The following is a 21285-nucleotide window of genomic DNA, read 5'->3' on the forward strand; positions in this document are numbered from 1 at the left end:
AAAACACCCGAGTGTTGAGCGTATTCTGCACTAATTCGAGTGTTTTGACTTTGAAAAGCGTCGTCCGGTGCAGGGCTAATTATAGGTGTTTGAGGCATACATCTATCTACACTTCTCGCGGAGTCTGTTGCCTGGTTCGGAGCGCAACCAAAACGCCACCTTCATTTGTTTTCTTATACCACGAGCTGATGGTGAAGTCATTGTGTTCAGTGCAAAAAGTTTTTCAGATATTTTAATCCAATATAAAGCATTGGAAATGAAAAAAAAAGAAATTTGAGTTGTGATATACTTGAGCATCCAATTACGCTGACTTTTAGTGTGTAAAATGCATTTTATTTATGGTACAATATATACAAAATGCTTGGTTTTACTGGATAAACAGAATTCGTTTTTCGTGAGAATGTTTTTAAAATTATTTACTACGTCTGCAATGGCAAAAGAAACCAAAAATGATAAATAATACTTCAACTATTTTATAATACAGGTTTATCTAGCCTATTCGCGTTTAAGATTCATCAATGTGCAACGGCGTGTCTTAAGGACTCCTTTCGTACTATTTCGTTCCATTTGGCACATCAGTTTGACACTATTGTTCATGAAGCATGGTAATTACTTCAGATCGTAGGAAGTCATGACTTCCATCGCATATGAATCGACTCATTACATACGGCAACTTAGAAAGAAACGGAATACAACCGGGAGGAACTTTTATTACAACTTAACATCGTAAATGTCGTAAACGTCACTTCATATCTCGAAATCTATCTCATCTTGCGTGGTACATTCTTATCATTCGTACCTTAAGCCAGAATGGGCGTTACTAATCGTCCCGCATGAAGCAGTAGTTTCCTTTGCTTCTTTCATTGACGTCCACTCTGCATGCTCCTGTTCGTCCTCGTCACTCGCACAATCATCGTCCATTTCCATGTCGATAAGCTCATCCTCAACGTCCTCCTCGTAGTGGGCGTCGGGGCTACCCCGCCCCTGGCCATCATCATCACCATTTCCGCCCGATTTGGCGTCCTCTTCCTGCTGCATCCTTTTGTGTTTGGTGCGTCTGTTCTGGAACCATACTTTGACCTACAAAAAAAAACACAAGCGTAGCAATATAATCAGGATCAGATGAGTACTGGGAATGGATGGTGCCTAGGCATCGATAAATCACTTCGCTTCCTGCATGGATCATTAAACTTATTGTCGTGCCACGTGACCGTAAGCGATTATCAGTATGGTCCGAAAATAGAACGAAGGGGTTTGAAATTGGTAGTGATTAAAGTATGGTTTCATTTTGAGTTCCAGCCACTAACACATCTGTGAAATGCAGGGTTTTTCGGAAACACATCTATTTATCCAGTATTTGTTAAGCTCTTCTCAAAACTCACGCACTGCATTTAAGTAATCCTTGTTCTTTCTCATTCTCACCCTATCAAGCCGTAAAGGATCCGTTACACCCTGCTCCGCACTAGGGAATTGATACGCATTTCATTAACTGCTAACTAGCTTATCCTCCATTTTATTACTGCTCCAATTATGGCAACCCATCCTGAGAGCACACGCGTAATGTCCGGAAGGACGCTCGTTTCATCACCAACCAACCACAAACGACAGGGACAGTGGCGTAGCGAAGGAAGCCGCCGACAACTTGCCAACTTAATGTTATTTCAACATCCCTTTCCTATCAACGCTTCAATCCCCCTAGCAGCAACTTCTAACCGGCGTTCATTTGTTACGAGGAAGTTTAGGCGGTTTTTCATATTTTTCGCCTATTCTGAATACATTCTCTAGGGAGCGAAAACGGGACAAGCGGAGGACATTTTTGCTACTTCCACTTCAGGCTGCAAACGACCCTCACACGCGGGCACACTTTCGCCCCGGAGCACCGAGATCCGTGGCAGATTGCAGAATATTTGTTCTACAAAGTGCTAACAATTTATTTTGTCCCTTCCGACGGTTCGTATCCTGCTGCAGAGGTCGGGCCCACCGGTACAACCCCGACGAGCAATAGGGAAGGAAGTACGTCGCCAGTACGTGATCAAATTTTGAACCAATCCAATAAAATGGAGGGAAAATTGCCATCATCATCCCCAGGTTACCGGTAAAACCTTGGGAAGATTCTATCACGGCCTGCGCCGGCTCGTTTCTCACCCGGTGCACGTTCAACGCTTCACTAGGGGGTAATCTATTTTGTGACCGTGCTCTCTACTGTTGAGCTTTCGAGCTGCCGTTGCGAAGGCATAACAATCAAACCAGCAGCAATCGACCTAACGGCAGACGTTGTGCGAGATGAGTTACTCTTTGTTTTGCACATTGTCATTTGATTCCTTCCTGTACTTAATAACAAAATATTCATGCCTGATATCACAGGGTTCTCGAAACCAAGTGGTAAAGTTGAAACCATTTCTGGATTCGCAAAACATTTTAGATTTGTTTCTGGGTTTCTTAAGCTATCTGAAGCTTTTTCAAGCAGAACTCTACAGATTATGTTTCAAGTGATCTCAAATGCTATATTTGCAAATAAATTAGCGTGTCAGTAAATCAAGCCTAACTCAGAATATATTTCATTTTACATAAGTGCTCCAGGATCTACCGTCACAATTTATTGCTTTACTATACAACTTGTGCTAAAGAATTGATTCCGACTTTTCCATTTGTTCTTAAAAATGCTATGTATAAAATTTTTAAAAAAGTCCCTTTCGTACTTCCAATATACTTCAAACCTTATGAAATATCCGATAATTCCTACAAACCAATTAAGCTCCTTTTTTTTTCTTACCTGTGTTTCCGTAAGACTCAGTGTCTGTGCCAACGATTTCCGTTCCGCCCCGACCACGTAGTGATTGTTCTCGAAGGCGTGCTCCAGCTTCAGCAGCTGCGACGGCGAAAAAGCCGTCCGGACTCGTTTCGGTTTGCGAAATGGTAGCAAATAGCCTAGCGAGAAGCGAGAGAAAATTGAACATTAGACACATTAAACCGAGCTCGGTGCTTAAAATACTCATATTCTACAGCCATCCACAGTAGTTTGCTGGCGCACACTCCTCGTACATGGCGAGATAATCTGCCTGGCAGGAAAGCGGTCTCAAGAGAAGCTTGTCTTCAATGGAGGCATTCCCCGCGCGGTGCATTCTGATGCCTTGTTCTCGTTAGAATCGGAACCCTTCGCTCACATCTCATCTCACGAAAACCAAAAAAAAACCTCAGACAAACCCAGCAAAAGGCATCCGAACGAAACTGACAGAAGGTAATTTGGCCCGATAATTCCCACCAGCCGCCGGAGGCCACTGTCAGCTGTCCGGGAATGCGCGGCGAGCATCGAAATTCGAAACTCAGCTCCCCCGCCCAGGTTTCGATCGTCCCTCTGTCTCCACGACCGTTCCGTGCGCGCAAAAAAAAATAAAAAAAACCTGAGGCCGGTTAGAAGCTCGGTACGAAAATGCGTGCCGCGATAATAACGTTTTCACGATTTTCTACGCTTGCCTCCATTATGTCCTAATGTTTATGAGGAGTTTACTTTGGCTGCGATGTGATAATTTACTAACAAGCCGATTTGATGGACGTCAGGACGAGACGTCCAATATGTGTGTGTTTGTGTGTTTGTATGGGTTTACCAAAGAGACGCTTCTTGCTTCAATCCCCCGATCGGCGGTTGGCTTTGCGTGCAAGATTTGATTTGAGTAGCGGAAAAAGGTTCGTGCTTGCCTAAGGTGAGTTCTCGAGAAAAGAAAGCAACTCCCAAATGCGTGCTTGAGGCAGAGGCGGGATCCGCTTCTGCTAGAAGACAGGCAAAAATTGCATTTCTGTGCTTGTGTATAGGTGTGTCTAGTTGATTCGTTTGATGATCTAATTTCTGACAAAACCAATTGAATGCGTGCCAATCGGGAAATGGAGGAAAGAAAAGACCACAAGCGCAATGCTTATTGATCTTTGTTTTCTAAGGTACTGAAACAAATTTGTATTTCTTTTCCTTTGAGCTCCATCTAGCCTCTTTGCATAGGACTAGCAGAACCGTAACCGGTGATCGTTATTAAACGATTTCTGTGCATTCATCTATCCACGCGCTAAACATTAGCAGAAATCGGAAGGTAATCAACAACCACCGGCTGCATTCGTATTTCGCTCACCATCACCGCCATGTTTGGGGGGTTTTTCCGCTGCCCTTCCTTTACAGCTTTTCCATCCATCGCTTTTCCAACCCTCCACCCAGCTTGGCTCAACAATGCTACCCAATAAGGCGTGCAATGCCGTGCGCACCGAAACGCTACCCTCAGTCTATAAAATACAATATAATTAAATAATTACACATCATTATGATGCATACATTTGCATCGATGGAGGCACGGTAGTAGTAGTAGCGCGTGAGCTGGTGGCCAAGATGAGAGTAGGAACGAAAAAAAAAACATCGTATCTTTAAACGAGGTCCACCATCGCCGGCCGCCATCGGGGTTTCCCGCCCGCCATTTCGGACGCACCCATTATGCCGCGTCCGTTCATCCGGTTGCGCATGCATGCAATGTGGCATACGGAGCCCTCCCGCCGTACCGGGTGGCGGGTACGGTGAAATGATGAAAACGAGAAAAGAATTGGTCTTTAATAAACAGTTTCTTAATCGGTTTCCTATCACAGGGGCCGTAACTCGGGGCCGCGCGAAAGGGAGTTGGGTGGAGATAAAGGGGGGGAACATGGGGATGAGGGGACTAATTTATCGCAAACCCGTTAATGATCGCAGACCGACAGACGGCGACTCGAGCTCGGTAACACGTTGCATCTGCAGACGCGTAGACCCTTTGCCATGTCCGATGTGTCACCCCGGAGCGACTCCATCGTTGCCGGCCATCCATTGCTTTGACCATCATCACGGTGACGCGAGCTGTACTAGCGCGCTAGCGGTGTTGCGAGTGTGTGCGTATGTCATTACTAGCACAAAGCACACTCGGCACCGTTGCGCACCGGGTCCATCGGGTCCAACCCGGCAATCACATGCTGGTTTTATGTGCAATATTTTATAAACTTGTCACTTTGCTTGTCATGCCTAATGAGTTTTAATAAATAGTTAATCTACTAATTGGCACTAAACGCAAGCGTTAAAAAACGCTGACTTACACCACTCCGATGGGTAAAGGGGGTGAGGGGGTGGGTGGAGAGTGTTGCAAACGCACCCCGAACGCTGGTGGCTGATTGCTGCACACCCTAATCAAGGGGGGAGCAAGCAACCGGTTCGTGCCTGTTTACCGATCGATCACTGACGCATTACGGCGCGTCGCCGGAGATCAAACGCGCGATAAGCAACGAACCCGCCCGGTTCGATTGACGTTTAGGATGAAAGTGCAAGGCGATTACTGTGCAGATTGAAAGGATGGGGAGGAGGACCCAATTTGCATGCAGGTAAATATATGATTTAATAAAGACATTCAGTAATCGTGATGCGGAAACACAACGGCGTTATTCCACAGCACTGTGGGAATGGGGGAAATATTTTTGCGTTAAATCAATATTTATTTTACACCTTAACGAAGGGTTTTTTTTTTCGAATAAATAGATTTTTTCTTGATCTAACTGAACGTTTCATCTACACCACCCAACATTGTGTACAGTGGTGCGCGGGCAAAAACTCTTCCAATGCCGACTAAACTATGCAGTGGGCACATTAGCAAAAATCCATAATACCGACATAAATATACACAAAATCGGGCACGCGAAATTTATGCCACGGAAGCAGAGAGAAAAAAACAACAACAACCAATGCTCAACCACTCGGTACTACTACTTTTTTGCTACGAGTACCAGCGATAACCCATTCAAGCTGTCACCGCCTTTTCGAAAGGAAACGTTCCAATTGAAATGCCAAATCGGGTTTTCGTTTCAACACGCGTTATGCGCGGGGTTTGCTGTGCTGGTGAGGAGAGGAGTGGGCCGAAGCGCTAAATATCCCCCAAAATGCCGCTCAAATAAACATCGTTGGGCTCGAAACAAAACAACAAAAAAAACCAGTACCCCTGGTACAAACTAAAACTGCAACACAACAGCAAACCTTCTTCAAGTGTACTCCTCCCTGACACGACACGGAAAAACAAATTCAAACCTGACAGTACTTCACTAGTTTTTGATTAATGGCTTTATAATTGAACACTAAAAGGCCAAACGAGGGTGTTCCATCGGTTCTGGGGTTGCTTCTCCTGTCCGACTGTTTCATTTTACATCCCTGACCTGTATTAAATTCTGCATCCCATCCCCAGCGTGACGAGAACCAGATCGATTTAGTAGCCCTGCAGTGCACTAAACAGTGATGCTACACAAACAACGCGATCGATCCGCCGACGGCTGTGACGGATCGAGGTTAACCGTTCAATTTATGCTAATTTCTGCTCAGCGTTTCATCTGCTCGGCAGGCTTCTCTTCCCCTGTTTTTTTCCACACAGCTCAAAATTCTGTGACCGAGATTGCCTCACGGTCACACCGGACGTGTTGGGACGGGAACGAAAATCCGATACATCCGCACCGCTCTCCGCACTTCACCCAGCTGTTGATGGATGTGCATAAATGTCACACTGACAGCTGTCTGGCTGCCATGGCGCCCTAATGAGCCAATTGCGTTGGGAGCCGCAACATTGTGTTTTTGCCGCAGCACGGCAAATGCAAACACACCAATCCATGCCAGGGATGCTGATGATACTGGTGGTGTGGGTCCCGAGGTCCCACCAACCCGGCGATTAATATCGCATTAGTTGATCGAGATCGCACAACCGCTGTTGTGCGCCGTGGTGCATAATAATCGATCCCAATAAATGCAGTCGGGGCCCGAAACGGTCCCGAAAGCGGGAAAACGGGGGGGGTACAAACTGCGGTTGATTATTCCCATCATTTGTGGGGGCACAACGGAGCACACGGTGTAAAGTGTTCAACAATTGATTCCAATTATTGCCTCCTACCAGAATCGGGTGAAGCAACGAAACAAAGCCCCCAAAACAGTGCAGAAATTAATTCGCAAATATTCGCACAAATTGAACGTGCGCAAAGCGGCGTGTTGTGCAGCACCGATGGAATGTGCCCGTGTGTGTGAGTGGCGGTGAAATTACCTTGCAACCAACTGCAATTCCTAGCTAGTGCAAACAACCTGGCTTGTCGGTATTCCTTCCTTCATTTTTTTTGTTTGAACCAGTATATCTTCAACGACCCTTTTACTGAAGGCTTTAAATTGACCGCCAAAGGGTGCTCGAAGGAAGGGAAGGCAGTGAGCAAAGCCCGGGTTTGGTGGCGAAACGTGAGCGCGGGCAAGGAGCGAACACGACGGAGCGAAATGGCGACTCGATCGCATCGTATTAATGGCGGTGTAATTATAGCATGTGAGGTACCGGCCCATCAACATCCGTGCCGACCCGAAGGCGATCATTTTACTTCGATTGTCCATCATTTTGATAATGGTGTTTCCTTTCCACGGCGCGCTGACGTGCGTTACTATGGCTCCGTTCTGCAACCCCGCCACAAGCCCACCCATTCCACCCTGTTGTTGCAACCGAACCGAGGGGTTTGTTTCACTCTCCCGGACCCGATTTTAATGAGTGCCGTGCGTGTTCTGCATCTTCAGCGTTCGGGGAACTGAGTGGGGGGGAAAACCCAGGGTGGATCGGATGGATGGGGTGGGGAGGAGGGGAGGGACATCGATCGATCCGGCACACCACCGAACGTTCAGGTGCCCATTGGTGGTACCGGAGCTCGCTTAACGATGCTTAATTTGATTGATTTCGGTGCATAATGTGCACTAATCGTGATGCACATTACATGCACGTATACACGAACGCACACACACACAGGAAACCCGCAAAGGACATGACGAGGACGACGACGACGCCGAGCCGACCATTCCCCTTGTGCGCGTCGTTTTCTCTTTCATCTCTCACGTTAGCACAACGGGAACGGGAAAGAATAGAGCTAAATAACGATACGCTTAAATTAACTGCCAACTGATCAAGTACGGTATGCAACCTGTGCGCTTGTTGCTGCACGGTGCGCTTGTAAGCGCTGGTAAGTGCAAACATGATAATTTCCATTTACAAGCTGCCTATATTCAACCTGGTTTCGTTTAACCTTTTCGTTTTGTTTTTTATTTCCCCTTTGTGCGCAAAGTTAATAGATTTGTAACAGGGTTGTGTATTTTTATTATCTTATCAAAGTAGATTGTTTTAGTGTAAATAGTGCCATACGTGCTCAATCATCGTGCTAAATCGTTTGTAATCAAGCGAAGGTTGATGGGTACGGATCGGTGTCTCAGCATGGTTCGGTTTCGTATGTCATAAAATTTTAACCATTTAAACATAAATTAAAAATTGTTTTAACATAAACTACTTGCGTTCTGCGCAAAGAATTGCAATGATTTTAAAACATATTACACGGGTGAGAATAAATATTGGGTGTACAAATAAGTTATTTAGCAAAAATCATATCGTGAAGTTTTGTTATGTAGTTGCAATCGTAACGCTTGTCCACCAGAAACTACAACTTTCTGACCAATTAAAAAGAATTCAAATTTTTTTTTGACTCTACACATAAAATTTTCTCAAAATCTATTATGTGAGAAGAATGTCTCTAAAGAAGGAACATTCTTTAAAAAGTGAATTGGCCGAAGCTGTAACAGAAGGTTGAGCTTTGGAAATGGAAATTTGACATTCGGAAAATGATATGACTTTTTTAATGCTAGTTTCAAACGTATTATCTAAATTAAATACCATTCCCTAGTGACAATTTGACAGCTTGTAAGCAGCTCATAATATATGCCACTATTTTGATCCCACCATATGTTTTGTGTGTTTATAATCACTTCTAGTTGGCCATGCTTATCTTCATTTGGAACAAAACAAACAATTCATCCTTAAAAATGACACTTTACTGCTAACGTAATTCCAGTAAATTCGCCACGATTTCGCTCAACCAAATAAATAGCTCCAATAAATATGTCTAAATGGTTGCAAAACTGTTAACAGATGTTTTACCAATGCTAGACCTCTTGAGGTTGCTGCGCCGTCAAAGAAGAGATGTAACTTGATTTTAAATCCATTATAAAAGTAAACGCATCTTTTACTAATTTACCACAAAAATTTAAGCACAGTGTACTACAAATCTGGTGAAATTATGTTTTTGATAGACCTGATTATAAACATCATCAAACTTTTTCACGCACTTAAACTTGTTTATTTAATTTATTGGTAAAATAATCACATAAAGTTTATGATTTGTAAATTTGAGTTGATTTGAGTAAAAGAAAATTATCTGAAAACTGCAATCTGTAGTACAGTTTTTAACAGTAAATAGTATTATGATAAAAATTAAACTATAAAGAGACTAAAGTTTTAAGAAACCAACACTTTCTTCCACCTTAATAATCGTCCAATATGGCATGCACTCTCCAATGCTTGTAGTCCGACAGCTCAACCCAGCATGTAGTAATCCGCACGATATCACAAAATGCAGCGTTTAATTAAATTATCTCTAATTTGGTAGCAATTAAGAGCAATGAAGATAAAGGCAAATAATTGCACAACGCCCGGGCAGCCCGGTAGCGATCAGGCAGGGCACCGGGGCAGGGGCCGCACACAAACGGAATCTCGTCTCCGATCACGAGAAGATCACGATCAATTGCTGCGAAAAACATCGCCTACTGCCTGCCAGCCATGTTTCGCATCTCGCGGCAGTATACCGCCGTTTGGCTCCCTCTGCCCGTCTTGCCATTACAACGACCGGATTGCTTCCGAAGCGCAATCATGCCAGTTTGTGCCGGCTAGCCAGCTTAATTATGATACTAATGAATTTGTTGTCTCACTCCCGTGTCCCGTGGCCACATTCCCGTGGCCGGCGGGCCCCGTGCAGTAGGGTAGAACATGCGCGCCGGGGCCCGCAGAACCCTTTCCATCCTACATTCCGACGTGTGCGCGTGTGCTTCGCCTGTAAAACACGCTCACGGTTTGTGCATTGCGCGCACTCCCGCATTCTTCGCAACACATCAACTTTCATACGGTTCGTTTCGCAGAAAATTGATTTAATAATAATATGCACACAATCGTTGACCCCATTCGGTGCGTCACGATCACGACCAGTAGTGGTGGTCGTTGGCAGGGCAGTTTTTTCCCTCTGTCTCTCTGTCGCTGGTCGTCACAAGCTACCATTATTGATTGTGGTTAGAAGGAGCGGTGCTGCTACTCCCGGGAGCCGGATTTTGGTTCGTTTTTCACACTGAATTAAGGCAAATAAACAAACCATCAACATGGTTTGCAGCCTGGCAAACGAATGCTCGTTTGCTTGCAAATTGATTTGATTAGCTGCTTGAAGTAAAGCGTCATTACTGTACACGTCGCCGATGTGTCTTGTCCCGGTGCTCGGTGGACCGTTTGTTGTATAATCAACCGAACCCGAAGTGGCCAAATGTGGCCAACGTACAACGGACAAAACCAAATCAACAACCAGCATTGCACTTTTACTTCGGACCGTTCGTGCAATCCCTAATTAGCGCAGAGCAGTGCAACGCAACGATACGAGCACTTTATTAATGTTTATTGTTCTTATCCTGATCGCGATAGCGGTCGCTGGAGCTGTCCGCTCGGACGATACTATCGGACCGAACTGGTTCGAACGGGGCCTGATTTGCTAATTACGATCAAAGATATCAATGGCAGGCCCTCAGATGCGGATCAATTACCCGGACCTTCCCCAAATGGGAGCGTTGGGGAACTGATTGCTGAAATGATGATGATGCAGCTCAGGCTGCTGCTCGACCCGATGCAATCAAACGTCATAAATTACCAATCAAATGATACTGCTGTCGTATTAATGTTACGAGAGGAAGAACATTCCAAAAAGGGGTTTTGTTAGGATATGTAAAGCTGAACAAACAAGCGAACGATTAGAAAGGCTCTAAGGCATGCTATTGTATGTCCACTAAAACGATAATCAACTCAGCTCAACGATCCCGTTCGGAATGCACTTGCATCGCGATCACTAACGATGCTGTAACTGTAACCTTCCGGGAGGTGAGGATTAAAGGTAAACAATAAAACCTTTTACATTAATCATGCACCATAAATTTGTTTTATATACCTTAAAGGTTCCCTTATAGAACCGTGATAAAAATCACCTTGCGTTTCGCCCTGCACCCAGAATGCACCCAAATAAACACGTGTACAGGTGTTTGGTGTTCGCGCTAAAGCACACTAGAAAGGCGGAGAACTCATCTTTCAACGCAGCGAACAGCACCAAACGCGTATCACGTGTCGTGTTGCCAAACGAATGCATTCACAAAACAAATCTCCGACACACGATGTGCAACAAGGATCTGCACACAGGCCGGTGCATTCACGCGGGGTTTTAGGAAACGGACACGAGCGTTGCGTGTTCGAGCTGACACTCGTTCGCTTCATGCTTTTCGGGAGTTTTTTCTTCGCTGATCAACAAATAAATGCTGGGCATAAAACAGCTGCTCGCCCGACCCGTACCCGAACTGGATGCTTCACACACATCATACACCAGTTTGTCCCGTAAAGTAGTGATGGGTACTGCGAATGGTTTTACGGATTTGATCCGAAGACGGATGCGAGCCCGTTGGTGTAGTGGGTGAAGCGCTAAATTGGAGGCGGTATCGTGTCTGACCCTTGGGTGTAACGAGTTTGATTTGACCAAGGTGTAAGTAGGTTCATTAAGAACGACGAGTTGAACATAAGCAACTTCGATCTAGTGTTGGGCAATCGGATCTGGATCGGAATCTGGCAACTTAAATTTAGGATTGGGTTCTAAAATGGGATTTTGATTTGAAACAAGCATACAGAATCCAGAATGATCCTGATTATTTGTTAATTCAATGAAAATACTTCCAATAAATCTTCTTATGTTGCAATTGAAACATATTAATTTTAGTGTTAAATCTAGCGAAGAGAAAAATCGCTCCCATGTGGAATTTGATTCGAATTCGATACGAATTAATATATTGCAAAATAAAAAAATATAATCCTCTTCTTTAACCTTGATATAATCGGATTTATAGGTAATAATTTCATTCAATTAATAAATAATGAGGATCCCAATGAATAATTTCAATCAAGACAGATCCGGAACCTGAAATCCCGAATCCGAACATTTTTCTTTGGTTTCGATCCAGGATTCCCGTCGTGACAGATTCGAATCCGGACATTTGTTTTGCTTTCCAGTCCCAAATCTGAACGTGGGTTCCAGATGATCCTTGATTTAATATTGAATCCGAATTGATTCGATTATAGAATGTCAGAATCCCCGATCGAATCCCTGAATTATATCTGGATCGTGGCGATCCTCGATCGTCTAATCGCATCTCACATTGGAGCGGATCTTGATTCGCTATTCGAAACCGTCTAGCAACGACGAATTAATTTTGAGTGCTAGTAGGTGCGACGAGTTTTACAGGTTACACACAGATCGAAGTAGCTTAAGCTTTCATCACCCTACCGGAATCGGTAGACCTACTGAGCCTACTTGGAGAATAATCCTACTGTTAATTTGTTGAATTTTTGCACCTACTGAACTTTTCTGGATTCGATTCCGATCCGTATCGCTCCTGCTGGAGGAGTGCAACACTGGTGCATCACGACTTCGAGCGTACTACACCGAACAATCACGCAATCTCGTCGTCGCTATCCAACGCACAGGACAGGAAAATAAGATCTCACTAATCATTTTTATTATGAGCTGGGTAACCGCGCGATAAATGTGTTATGGATTTTAAACATCCCCGCTGTCCCGCCCCTCTATCCTCGTTCCCAGATTCTTTTGCCATAAAAGGTGGACAGAGTGTACACCTTCAAACCGCAACGATCATCCCGCGATCCCAAGCCTAACGAGCACGTAAAAAAGGTTGACGCTATAAGAAGAACACAGAGAGAGAGGGAGAGTGAGCGGCAGAGCGAGAGTGTGGCCGAGGTTTCCACAACGGAACGTGGCGTGTAGATTATCTTTATTTATATACGCACTGATATATGAAAACACCTTTCGGGGGTTTGCTTTCCATCCCTTTCCGCGTTCGCTCTGCCATTGCGTCCGCACGATGTAAACTAATTAATTATTGTCTGCTGCTCGTTCGTCCACACTGCTCGTTTGTACGTTAACTTTCTTGTGTTTCTTTTATTGTTGTTGTTTACTTTCTATGCTGTGTTGCGACCGTGATACAGTGATGTGCATGTTTTTACTTTGCCTCTCTTGCAGTAGGTGTTTCGTACCATTTGTGATGGGTTTTTTTGGTTGTTGTTCAAGAACACCGAACCAACGCGAGCAATGTTGGCGCTTGGAGCTGCGTGTACGCGGTGCAAGAACAGAAAATTTATATTTCTCACTTTTCGATGAGGAATTAGCTGTTGAAGTTCGGGCAAGTTTTACTACCATCCGCGTACCCCCTAGTCACTCCTTCCCGCCATCCCCCCCCCCCCTTCGAATCGGCAAGTGCATCTTGCCCGGAAGGCAAATTGCTTCGTTTACTGTCTTGCCACATCCTTACGCTCGTCCACCGTTGCGCCACCTTAAGACACGCCAGAACAGGCAGGCATTTCGTCGCGCGTTAATAGCTACTGTCAATTATGCATGTCGCACATACACGCATGTACGACTCCTACATATGCTGCGGGACGAACTGCGAGACGGAAAACGCTTTCGAACGCCCCTTCTGTGCGCTCCGGTTGATTCATTCCGTGTGGTGGCAGACGACATCAAAACATGCACGTCGGGATCGGGTGGTTTGCACTCTCCGCCACCGCCGCCACCACCAGGTGACCCCACTCATCTGCTATGGAACCGAAACCCAATGGTCACTAATTGGAATTCTCATACGCACCGGCTGGTTTCGCATTACAACACTTTCGGGCCGGACCGAACACTTTGCGCCTACACGCGGGCGTGCTAATTCGTTAGTTTCCTTTCCCATTTGTAGTTGGGACACTGCTTAAACACAATAATAATGCTTGTGACTGCAGACGTGTCGATAACACCTTCGCTTAGCCAACGACGGATAATGCGATTAGTGATGACTTTTGGACTTTTTAATAGGCGAAAAGTATTTCAACATTTGATGAATTTATCTAAACCATTGAGCAATGCTTTGGGTTTGAGGTAAAGTTTTATTAATTAGGGCGAGTTACAAATAAACCGTATCGACCTATTTTTACCACGTAACCGGATAGTCAATCCTTGCTATGAGAGAACAGTCCGAATGGGGACCTCGGACCGTACCACAAGGATGCTTATTAGATTTTAAAACATCATTAGCATAGTAGACAGAGATAAAGAGCAGATAGTTGACCGTTCTTCAGTGACTCTCTTAAATAAGATAGAATATTAGAAATCCCATATTAAAATTCGAAACGAAAAATTTTGAGGGCTTCTATTCTGACAATAAAGAGTATGTGTTTAACATAGATCTAGTGAAAAAATATCATTCCAAATTATATTTGAAACAAGAATTTTAGCAAAAACATGAGAATAAAACTCTATTCTTTAGTAACTTGTGAAACCAAGGACTAAAGAATCCTGTGTTTACCCTGTATTTGATACATAAATTTAACTTTTGACTGTTGCTTCTTTAAAATTCGTTGACAGATACTGCTATTTAATGTAACGCGTCTATTCACTTTAATTATCAATCTGTAAACGTTTCAATTAAAGCAATATTTTATTTCCTTTTCTGCTTCATTTTTGGTCTGATTTTTTTTTTTTGCAATAAAACAACAGAACCACTTCAAGCCCATCCTACCGCACTGTTATTTGCATTCCTGTCAAGTACGGACACGGTCTATTCCGTTAGTCATAAATATTGATTTATTATTTGCGCACCGAGCCAATGCTCACCAGTGCTTTCGACGTGGGAAAATGGGACGATAAGGGGTACCCGTATTGTTTCTAACCAATGTCATCACCATCGTCACTAGCAATGGGGCCATCAAGCAGGCAAAACAACAAAATAAAGCCCAACTAGCAGGTCAGGTTCATCGAGTCGAGTTGATTTTATCGATTAGAAAGTGATACCATACAATGCTAAAAATTAATCACTTATTCATACAGAGCAGCGCCATGCAGCTAACACCGCTTATCTTTCGTAACGATACACTCACAGATGTCTTTTCACACAAACGGCCAACAAGGCTAATTCCAACCAATTTCGACTACCGTACCGACATGCTGACGACTCTATGGTAATGTGACTTCACCGTGTCGGCGCAACATCATCATTGCCCTTTTGTCGCCCTTGCCACCCGACGACGACGGGGCAAGATTTATGGAATTTTAAATGGGAAGAAATGAGGAACAAAACTTCCCATCTTCGGTGACTCGTTACACGCTCAATTATTGACTTTCGAGCGGCTAATTCTGCAGCCCTAGACATTCGGCCACAAGCGCTCCGTGCCTACGTTGCTCTATCTGTTGCTGCGCATCTTCATCTTTCATCGTCACCGCCCGGCCCGTCCCTGCCGGGGTGCAAGGGATGTACGTGTCGACAGCGGCCACCGTCGGTTTGACGCTGTTCCCGAACACTAAATTATGTCCCATTGCAGGCAATGTTGCGTGTGTGCAAGTCCTACGCTGCTCTACATACGCGGTCGGCTTGTGTCAGGGTTTGTTGGGAAGGAAAACAGAATGTGCCCAACGTTCCTTTACTTCATCATTCTTACGTTCCACTTTCTTCGCGGTGGTCTGTGTCTCCATCTCCCCGAATGCAGATGTTTCCCTGTTCTTCCGCTCTCGTCCTTTTGTTTACTGCCGTTCGAATGTACTCTCCCGTAGTACCAATTAGTTATTCAAACATTTTCCGCAAGCCGAAGTGGTCCCGAATTCTGACCACCCTAAAACAAGCGGCTCACTCTGTGTGGCTCATTTCTTTCTTCACCGCATTGCTTCAGCAAACAAACCCGTGCAGATGAGCGTGTTGCAGCATTAAACGCTCTGCGCAAGATCAAATAACAATGGTACCGTTTCGGTGCTACCGTCGTTACTTTCTTTGATATCGACCGCCAATACACCGAATTGACCCGTGGCCACCGTCGCTGTGAGGAGTGAGGTTTCATTTTTTATTCTTTCTCCACACCACTTGAAATCCAATGCTGCCTAAATGGCGTCAAATTGAATGCGACAGGAGAAAAGGACAAGGGTTTTCTACTGCCGGCGACCGGGTGTCTGGTGTGCCAGGCAAATCCGCTTTTTTGTTGCGCTGAGTGTTGAGGCAGAACTAATCAGACTCATCAGACTCACTTCCGCTTGCGCAATGTGTGTTTCATGTTGCAAGGCATCGTATGTGTTCTCTTGTTCCTGTTTGTTGAGATTCGAAAGTGTCACACGATGCCTTCCAAAAATGTAACGCCGGTTTCAGTTGATATTGTTAAGGAAATAAATGAAATATTAGATTTTTTACATCACATTGAGGAAGATTATTTACATAAAATCTTAAAAATATAAATAATTTTCAACTTCTCGAGCTTCTCGAGAATGTTAAAAGGTATCATAAATACTTTGATTAGAGAAAAAAATCTTATCCTTTCTATAGTTGAAACTATAGAGAAATTAAAACCTTAAACACAATAAAATCAACAAATCGTACCTCACAAGATATGCTCAAATCCTTTTTGATTGGATTGAATATTCTCCCACGATCAAATTATAATTTCGAATGAAATAACCACAACGATCCCATAAAACTGTGTAACTCGAGCAAATGAACTATTGAATGCGTTCCAAAACAACAATTCTACCTTTACAAACAGTGCCAAACACATCCAGGATACGCATCTATATCCAGCAAGTCCATCAAGTATGAATGGTACACTTTTCTGCTAATTAAAAACTAAACCATTCATTGACGCACGCTCGGTGACTCGATCGCTTGGTTCGCTGCCAACACAATAGCACATCATTATACCCGGTCCCACTGCATTACCTTCCCAACCACCAAGGCAATCCCTTGCGGTCCCTTCGCATCTGAAACACGTACCCTTATTGCCAGAAGCATTACATCTCGTCGAGCAATATTCCTGGCCATCGCACGCAATCGCTACTGTCAACAGAACGGCGCGCTATGACAAACAATGTGCCCATGGTGTCAATCAAAATGAGAGACCATCAGATGCCGCATTCGGTTAGGCTGTTTGGCGGATGTGTTGGGCTCCGTACATTCCCTCTGCCTTAGTTCTGCCACCATTCGACATCTGTTCGCCGGGAGCTCTCGCGCCCGGGTTAACTTTGCCGCCGTTGATTTTCTCACATTAAACCGAGGTTAGCAGCGTTAGCAGTGCGACCATGGGCCCCTCTCACTCTAACGACGTTTCCCTGGTTCCTAAAACCCCCCGCGCGCGCGGAAAGTGCATTCGATCTATCACTCAATTAAAATCGAGCACACTTTAAAGCAAGCTCGCATGCAGCGACTCACGGGCCTTAAAACTTCCACCGTTTCGTTAATCCTTCGTCCATAAACAAACCTCGGCGGTGGAAAGGTTTTTTACACGCGCGCGCCGTTAATGCTTTATCTAGCAGCTACGATCGCAACGGAAATAACCCACCGAGAATTGGAGGGACGGAATTTCGCATTATGCTTCGTTTGTTCGCTGTGCGTATCGTTTCCTATCGCTTTAACCTCTTGCCGAGTCTTGGATCGTGTCGGGTGCGAAATAATGATAATATTTATTTTTCATCTCACACCTCATCAAAAAAACCTTGGTGTGTGCTTGTGATGCAGTTAATTTCCCATCTCAACTACTGCTGCTTTTTGTGTGTACTTACTTCCTGGAAATCGGGGAGGAAATCTTCCATGTCGGCTTAATAGCCACGGATAGAGCGGGTAACTGTCGCGAGGCATGTTGGCGGGATGATTGTGCAGATGCGCCGGATGTCCCCCAAAACCTCCGGGCCCATGAACCTGCACATGTGCTAACGCTGCCTGGAACTGGGCCGCCAGAAAGTGTTGGTTGTGGGCCGCTTGTACTGCCAACTCCGTCGCATTGTTTCCGCCCATAAACGGTGGCAGTGACTTCAGCTCAGCGTTCGGACCCATCGGGAAGGGCCTTACCAGACCGGCCGGAATGCCTGGCACCATTATGGGTCCTTTGTTTGACGATGGAACTGGTCCGCCGCCAGGCCCCCCGGGTCCGGGAGAACTGCGCGGTGACCGTTGACCGTGAATCCGCACGCCGGACTCTGGGTCCGGCGACAGTCTCGTGTGGGGAGGTGGTGAACTTCGACTAGAATTACTATTCAGATCAATCATTCGCACGGAGGAGGCTAAGTTTTGAGCACCCTCACTGGGACTGTGTGGTGAATCCGGCAAGCGTCCTTTCGGTTCTAATGGGGGCGTACCGGAGGACACGCGCGATATACGTTGCCCCAGTGCGAAGAGTTCGCGAACCTGCTGCTGATGTTCCTGCTGTTGCTGGAGAAGGTATGCCCGTTGATGAGGTAAAGGTGGAAAGCCCGCTGGATATCCTCGCAGCGCCAGTGGATGCATATCGGGCGCGATGTGACTGCTATCGCTGAGAGGACTCACCGGACGCTCGGACGATTCACTGTTGGGCGAAAAGTGCGCTGGTGACGAACCTTGGGCCAACCGTTTTTCGCTACCAACTATCGACTCAATGCTGAAGCCGATGCGAGGCTTTTGAGTGGGCAACGCCATTATAAGGGTCGTCGCTGATGCCATAGGTAGGTGTTCCAAGCCCTACACCGTCTTTGCCCACTGTCACTTACCGGTGCCACTAGCTGCTACAAACTGTATCACTAATAGTATGACTGTTATCACACAACTCACATGGTAACGTACGTGGGAGCGTCATGTACAATGGGGGTGGTAGAGTGTTATTAAACAAAATCGCTTGAATTATCGAATGTGACGATTACCATTTTCAACAATCGCCGCGTCACACAGCCGAACAGCACAAAACTACACACATAAACTCATTATGCAAACGTTCCGGCGGGATTCGAACGGAACGATTCCACCAGTGTCTATAAATTCACTTTAAACGTTACATTTTCACACACCGCACTATCCTACCGGGCACGCAACGAAGCGCGACCATTCACCGTGTCTTTATGGCATATGATACGGCCTTTCCTTGTCCCATAGAGGCTTCCAGTAGTAGGAGCATTCAGTAAAAAAAAAACACAATCATTGTTAGTTACCGACACAAACGAGGACACGGCCAATATTTGCCATCTGCGAGAGGAGTTACGATCGAACATTATAACCTCATCAGCATCTTCATGCAATCCTTTCTCGAGCAAAGGATGATTTTCAATTCTCATCCCTACATCTCTCTTTCTCTCTCTCTCTCTTTTTTCTCTTTTTTTCTCCCTCTCGAACGCTTTAACAACGTCTGCAAGTGCTCTCTTCTTCTCTCTCACGCACACTCACTCACACACATACTCTTTTTCACTCGTACGCACGCACGCACGAAAGGCAATGGCGCTCCATATTCCACGAACGCTCAACACATAATAAAAACGCGGCTCCTTTAGTCCACCAGGAGCCCCCATCGATGTTTTAGCTCACGCAAACAATCGTACACGGTCCGTGTTCGCGCGTGTTGCTACAGCAACCGACAATCCCTTGACGTGCCTGGCGAAAAACCAACACCAGGCCCCGAGAATAATAAAACAGTGTCATTAGCGCTTGCTCAAAGTGTTGTTGGTTTCTTTCTTTTTTGGTAGTGTTTTGCTTTCCGTTTTTGCTGCCATAAAAGCGCATGATTGCGAACACTCACACCATAGTAAACTAGAGGGGGGGATGTTGAGATTATATTTAAAAAAAAAGACACAAAATATAAACTCGCGAACAAACTGGTTACCCTCTCTGTAATTTTGAGAACAGTCGGAGCAGAAAAGAGCGTACACACGTGCGAGAGCAAAAGGCGGAGCTAACGCGCAATGCTTCTCAGAAAGGGGGGAAAACTCACAACACATCCGCCATTGGTTGCCATGATGTTGAAAAGCGTGCCTGTGTGTGCACGTTTTTTTTTTAAGGGATGATATGTACTCCATTGCGATCTCCGGCATATAGCGGGGGGAGGCTGATGGACTCAATTTACCACAGCTTCAAACGCATCCCTGGGATGCTGCTGCAACGAGAGTGTTACATCCCCCCATCGGTAGGTACGGTGCGCTGGGACGTTCGCCGTTAACAAATGGGAGGTTTTTGCTTGCGCCTCGCCATAATGGCATATATTTACTTTATTTATTATATATTATTAGAAGCTTGTTAAAAGTTCATTCTATAATTGCTCGCCGTGCAGTGCGTTTGGTGTTTTATTTTCATTATTATCGCCATTTGCTCTTTTATGCCGCTGCTTTATGCCGTGACACTGGTGGAAATAACGGAAAGAGGGAGAAAAACAAAAACCATTCCAGATTCCGAATCTGTGGTTCTTTCCTCTCATCGGCCGTAGTTGGCCCCCGGGACGACAAACCCAATGCTGCAGCCTCCACGAAAACCTACGTGTATGTGCAAATGGCGGATTGTTTACCTCCAGGAATGGGATTGTCCGGTTCCGCCGTGGCTGCATTACGTTGCCTAGCAAAAGGCAGCGGATATTTATTTGGTCCGGTGTCCTGCAGGAGTTGGTTCGTCCATTAATTGTCCAGTGCGAATCCATTTCCACTGATTGCACGGACCATTTTGAGCTTCATTTCCTTTGCGTTCTGCGTTTTCCTTTGCCATTCCCCTGGAAGCGTTAAGCTGTTGCGGAAAACGGTGTCGTTGGCAGGGGGATGTACAATATTATTGTTGACTAAACGCACTGAACGAGCTGCGTGAAAATTAAGTGACGCAATTAGGTGTTGATTAGTATTACATTTTTATTCTCGTCCCGTTTTATTGCATTGCCATACATTGCTGTGTGTGTCCTGGAGCTTGATTCAGTACTATACTGTAGGAGATTTCTCCATTTTTAGTTTATTCATTATGTCTATGTAATGGGCTAAAAGCAATCAAGGAGCTTAGCAAATTTACACGTTAAGTTCTAAATTTATAATATTTTGCTATTTGTGCCATTCTGTTTTAAGCAAACACGTATTTTAGAATAAACGACAGTTTTTAGTATAGTATCTTCGCTAATGATAACACAACATTATTTTTTACAGCATTTGTATCATATTTTCTGTATTTTTGATCATGGTGAATGTTTCTGTTTAATTTTAAACACATTTATTTGAAATGAAAACACACTTTTCCTTTAATATGCTGCAAATACAATGAATGGCTGCCTTATATACTATATCAAGCGAATTCTTGCGAGGAGTTCCCTGTCACCTAGA

General features: G+C 44.9%; 1 protein-coding gene across 1 annotated transcript; it reads right to left on the reverse strand.

The window, feature by feature from the left end:
• Positions 1-789: 789 nt before the first annotated feature.
• Positions 790-18673, reverse strand: LOC128299326 (homeotic protein empty spiracles-like). The gene is made up of 3 exons (XM_053035247.1): positions 17761-18673; positions 2774-2928; positions 790-1080 (listed from the first exon to the last, which is right to left on the reverse strand). Exons 1-3 carry the CDS (start codon positions 18671-18673, stop codon positions 790-792), a joined length of 1359 nt encoding a protein of 452 aa, XP_052891207.1.
• Between the last annotated feature and the right edge of the window lie 2612 nt (positions 18674-21285).

Source organism: Anopheles moucheti, chromosome 2 (assembly GCF_943734755.1).
Source record: "Anopheles moucheti chromosome 2, idAnoMoucSN_F20_07, whole genome shotgun sequence".
NCBI lineage: Eukaryota > Metazoa > Arthropoda > Insecta > Diptera > Culicidae > Anopheles > Anopheles moucheti.

Bases quoted from the DNA above. Each gene is read 5' to 3' on its own strand.
- LOC128299326 (XM_053035247.1), bottom strand. From the start codon at position 18,673: ATGGCATCAGCGACGACCCTTATAATGGCGTTGCCCACTCAAAAGCCT. The intron at 2,929-17,760 runs GTAAGTACACAC...GCTTCTCGCTAG, and splicing joins TCCTCCCCGATTTCCAGGAA to GCTATTTGCTACCATTTCGC. The intron at 1,081-2,773 runs GTAAGAAAAAAA...TTTTTTTTGTAG, and splicing joins TGAGTCTTACGGAAACACAG to GTCAAAGTATGGTTCCAGAA.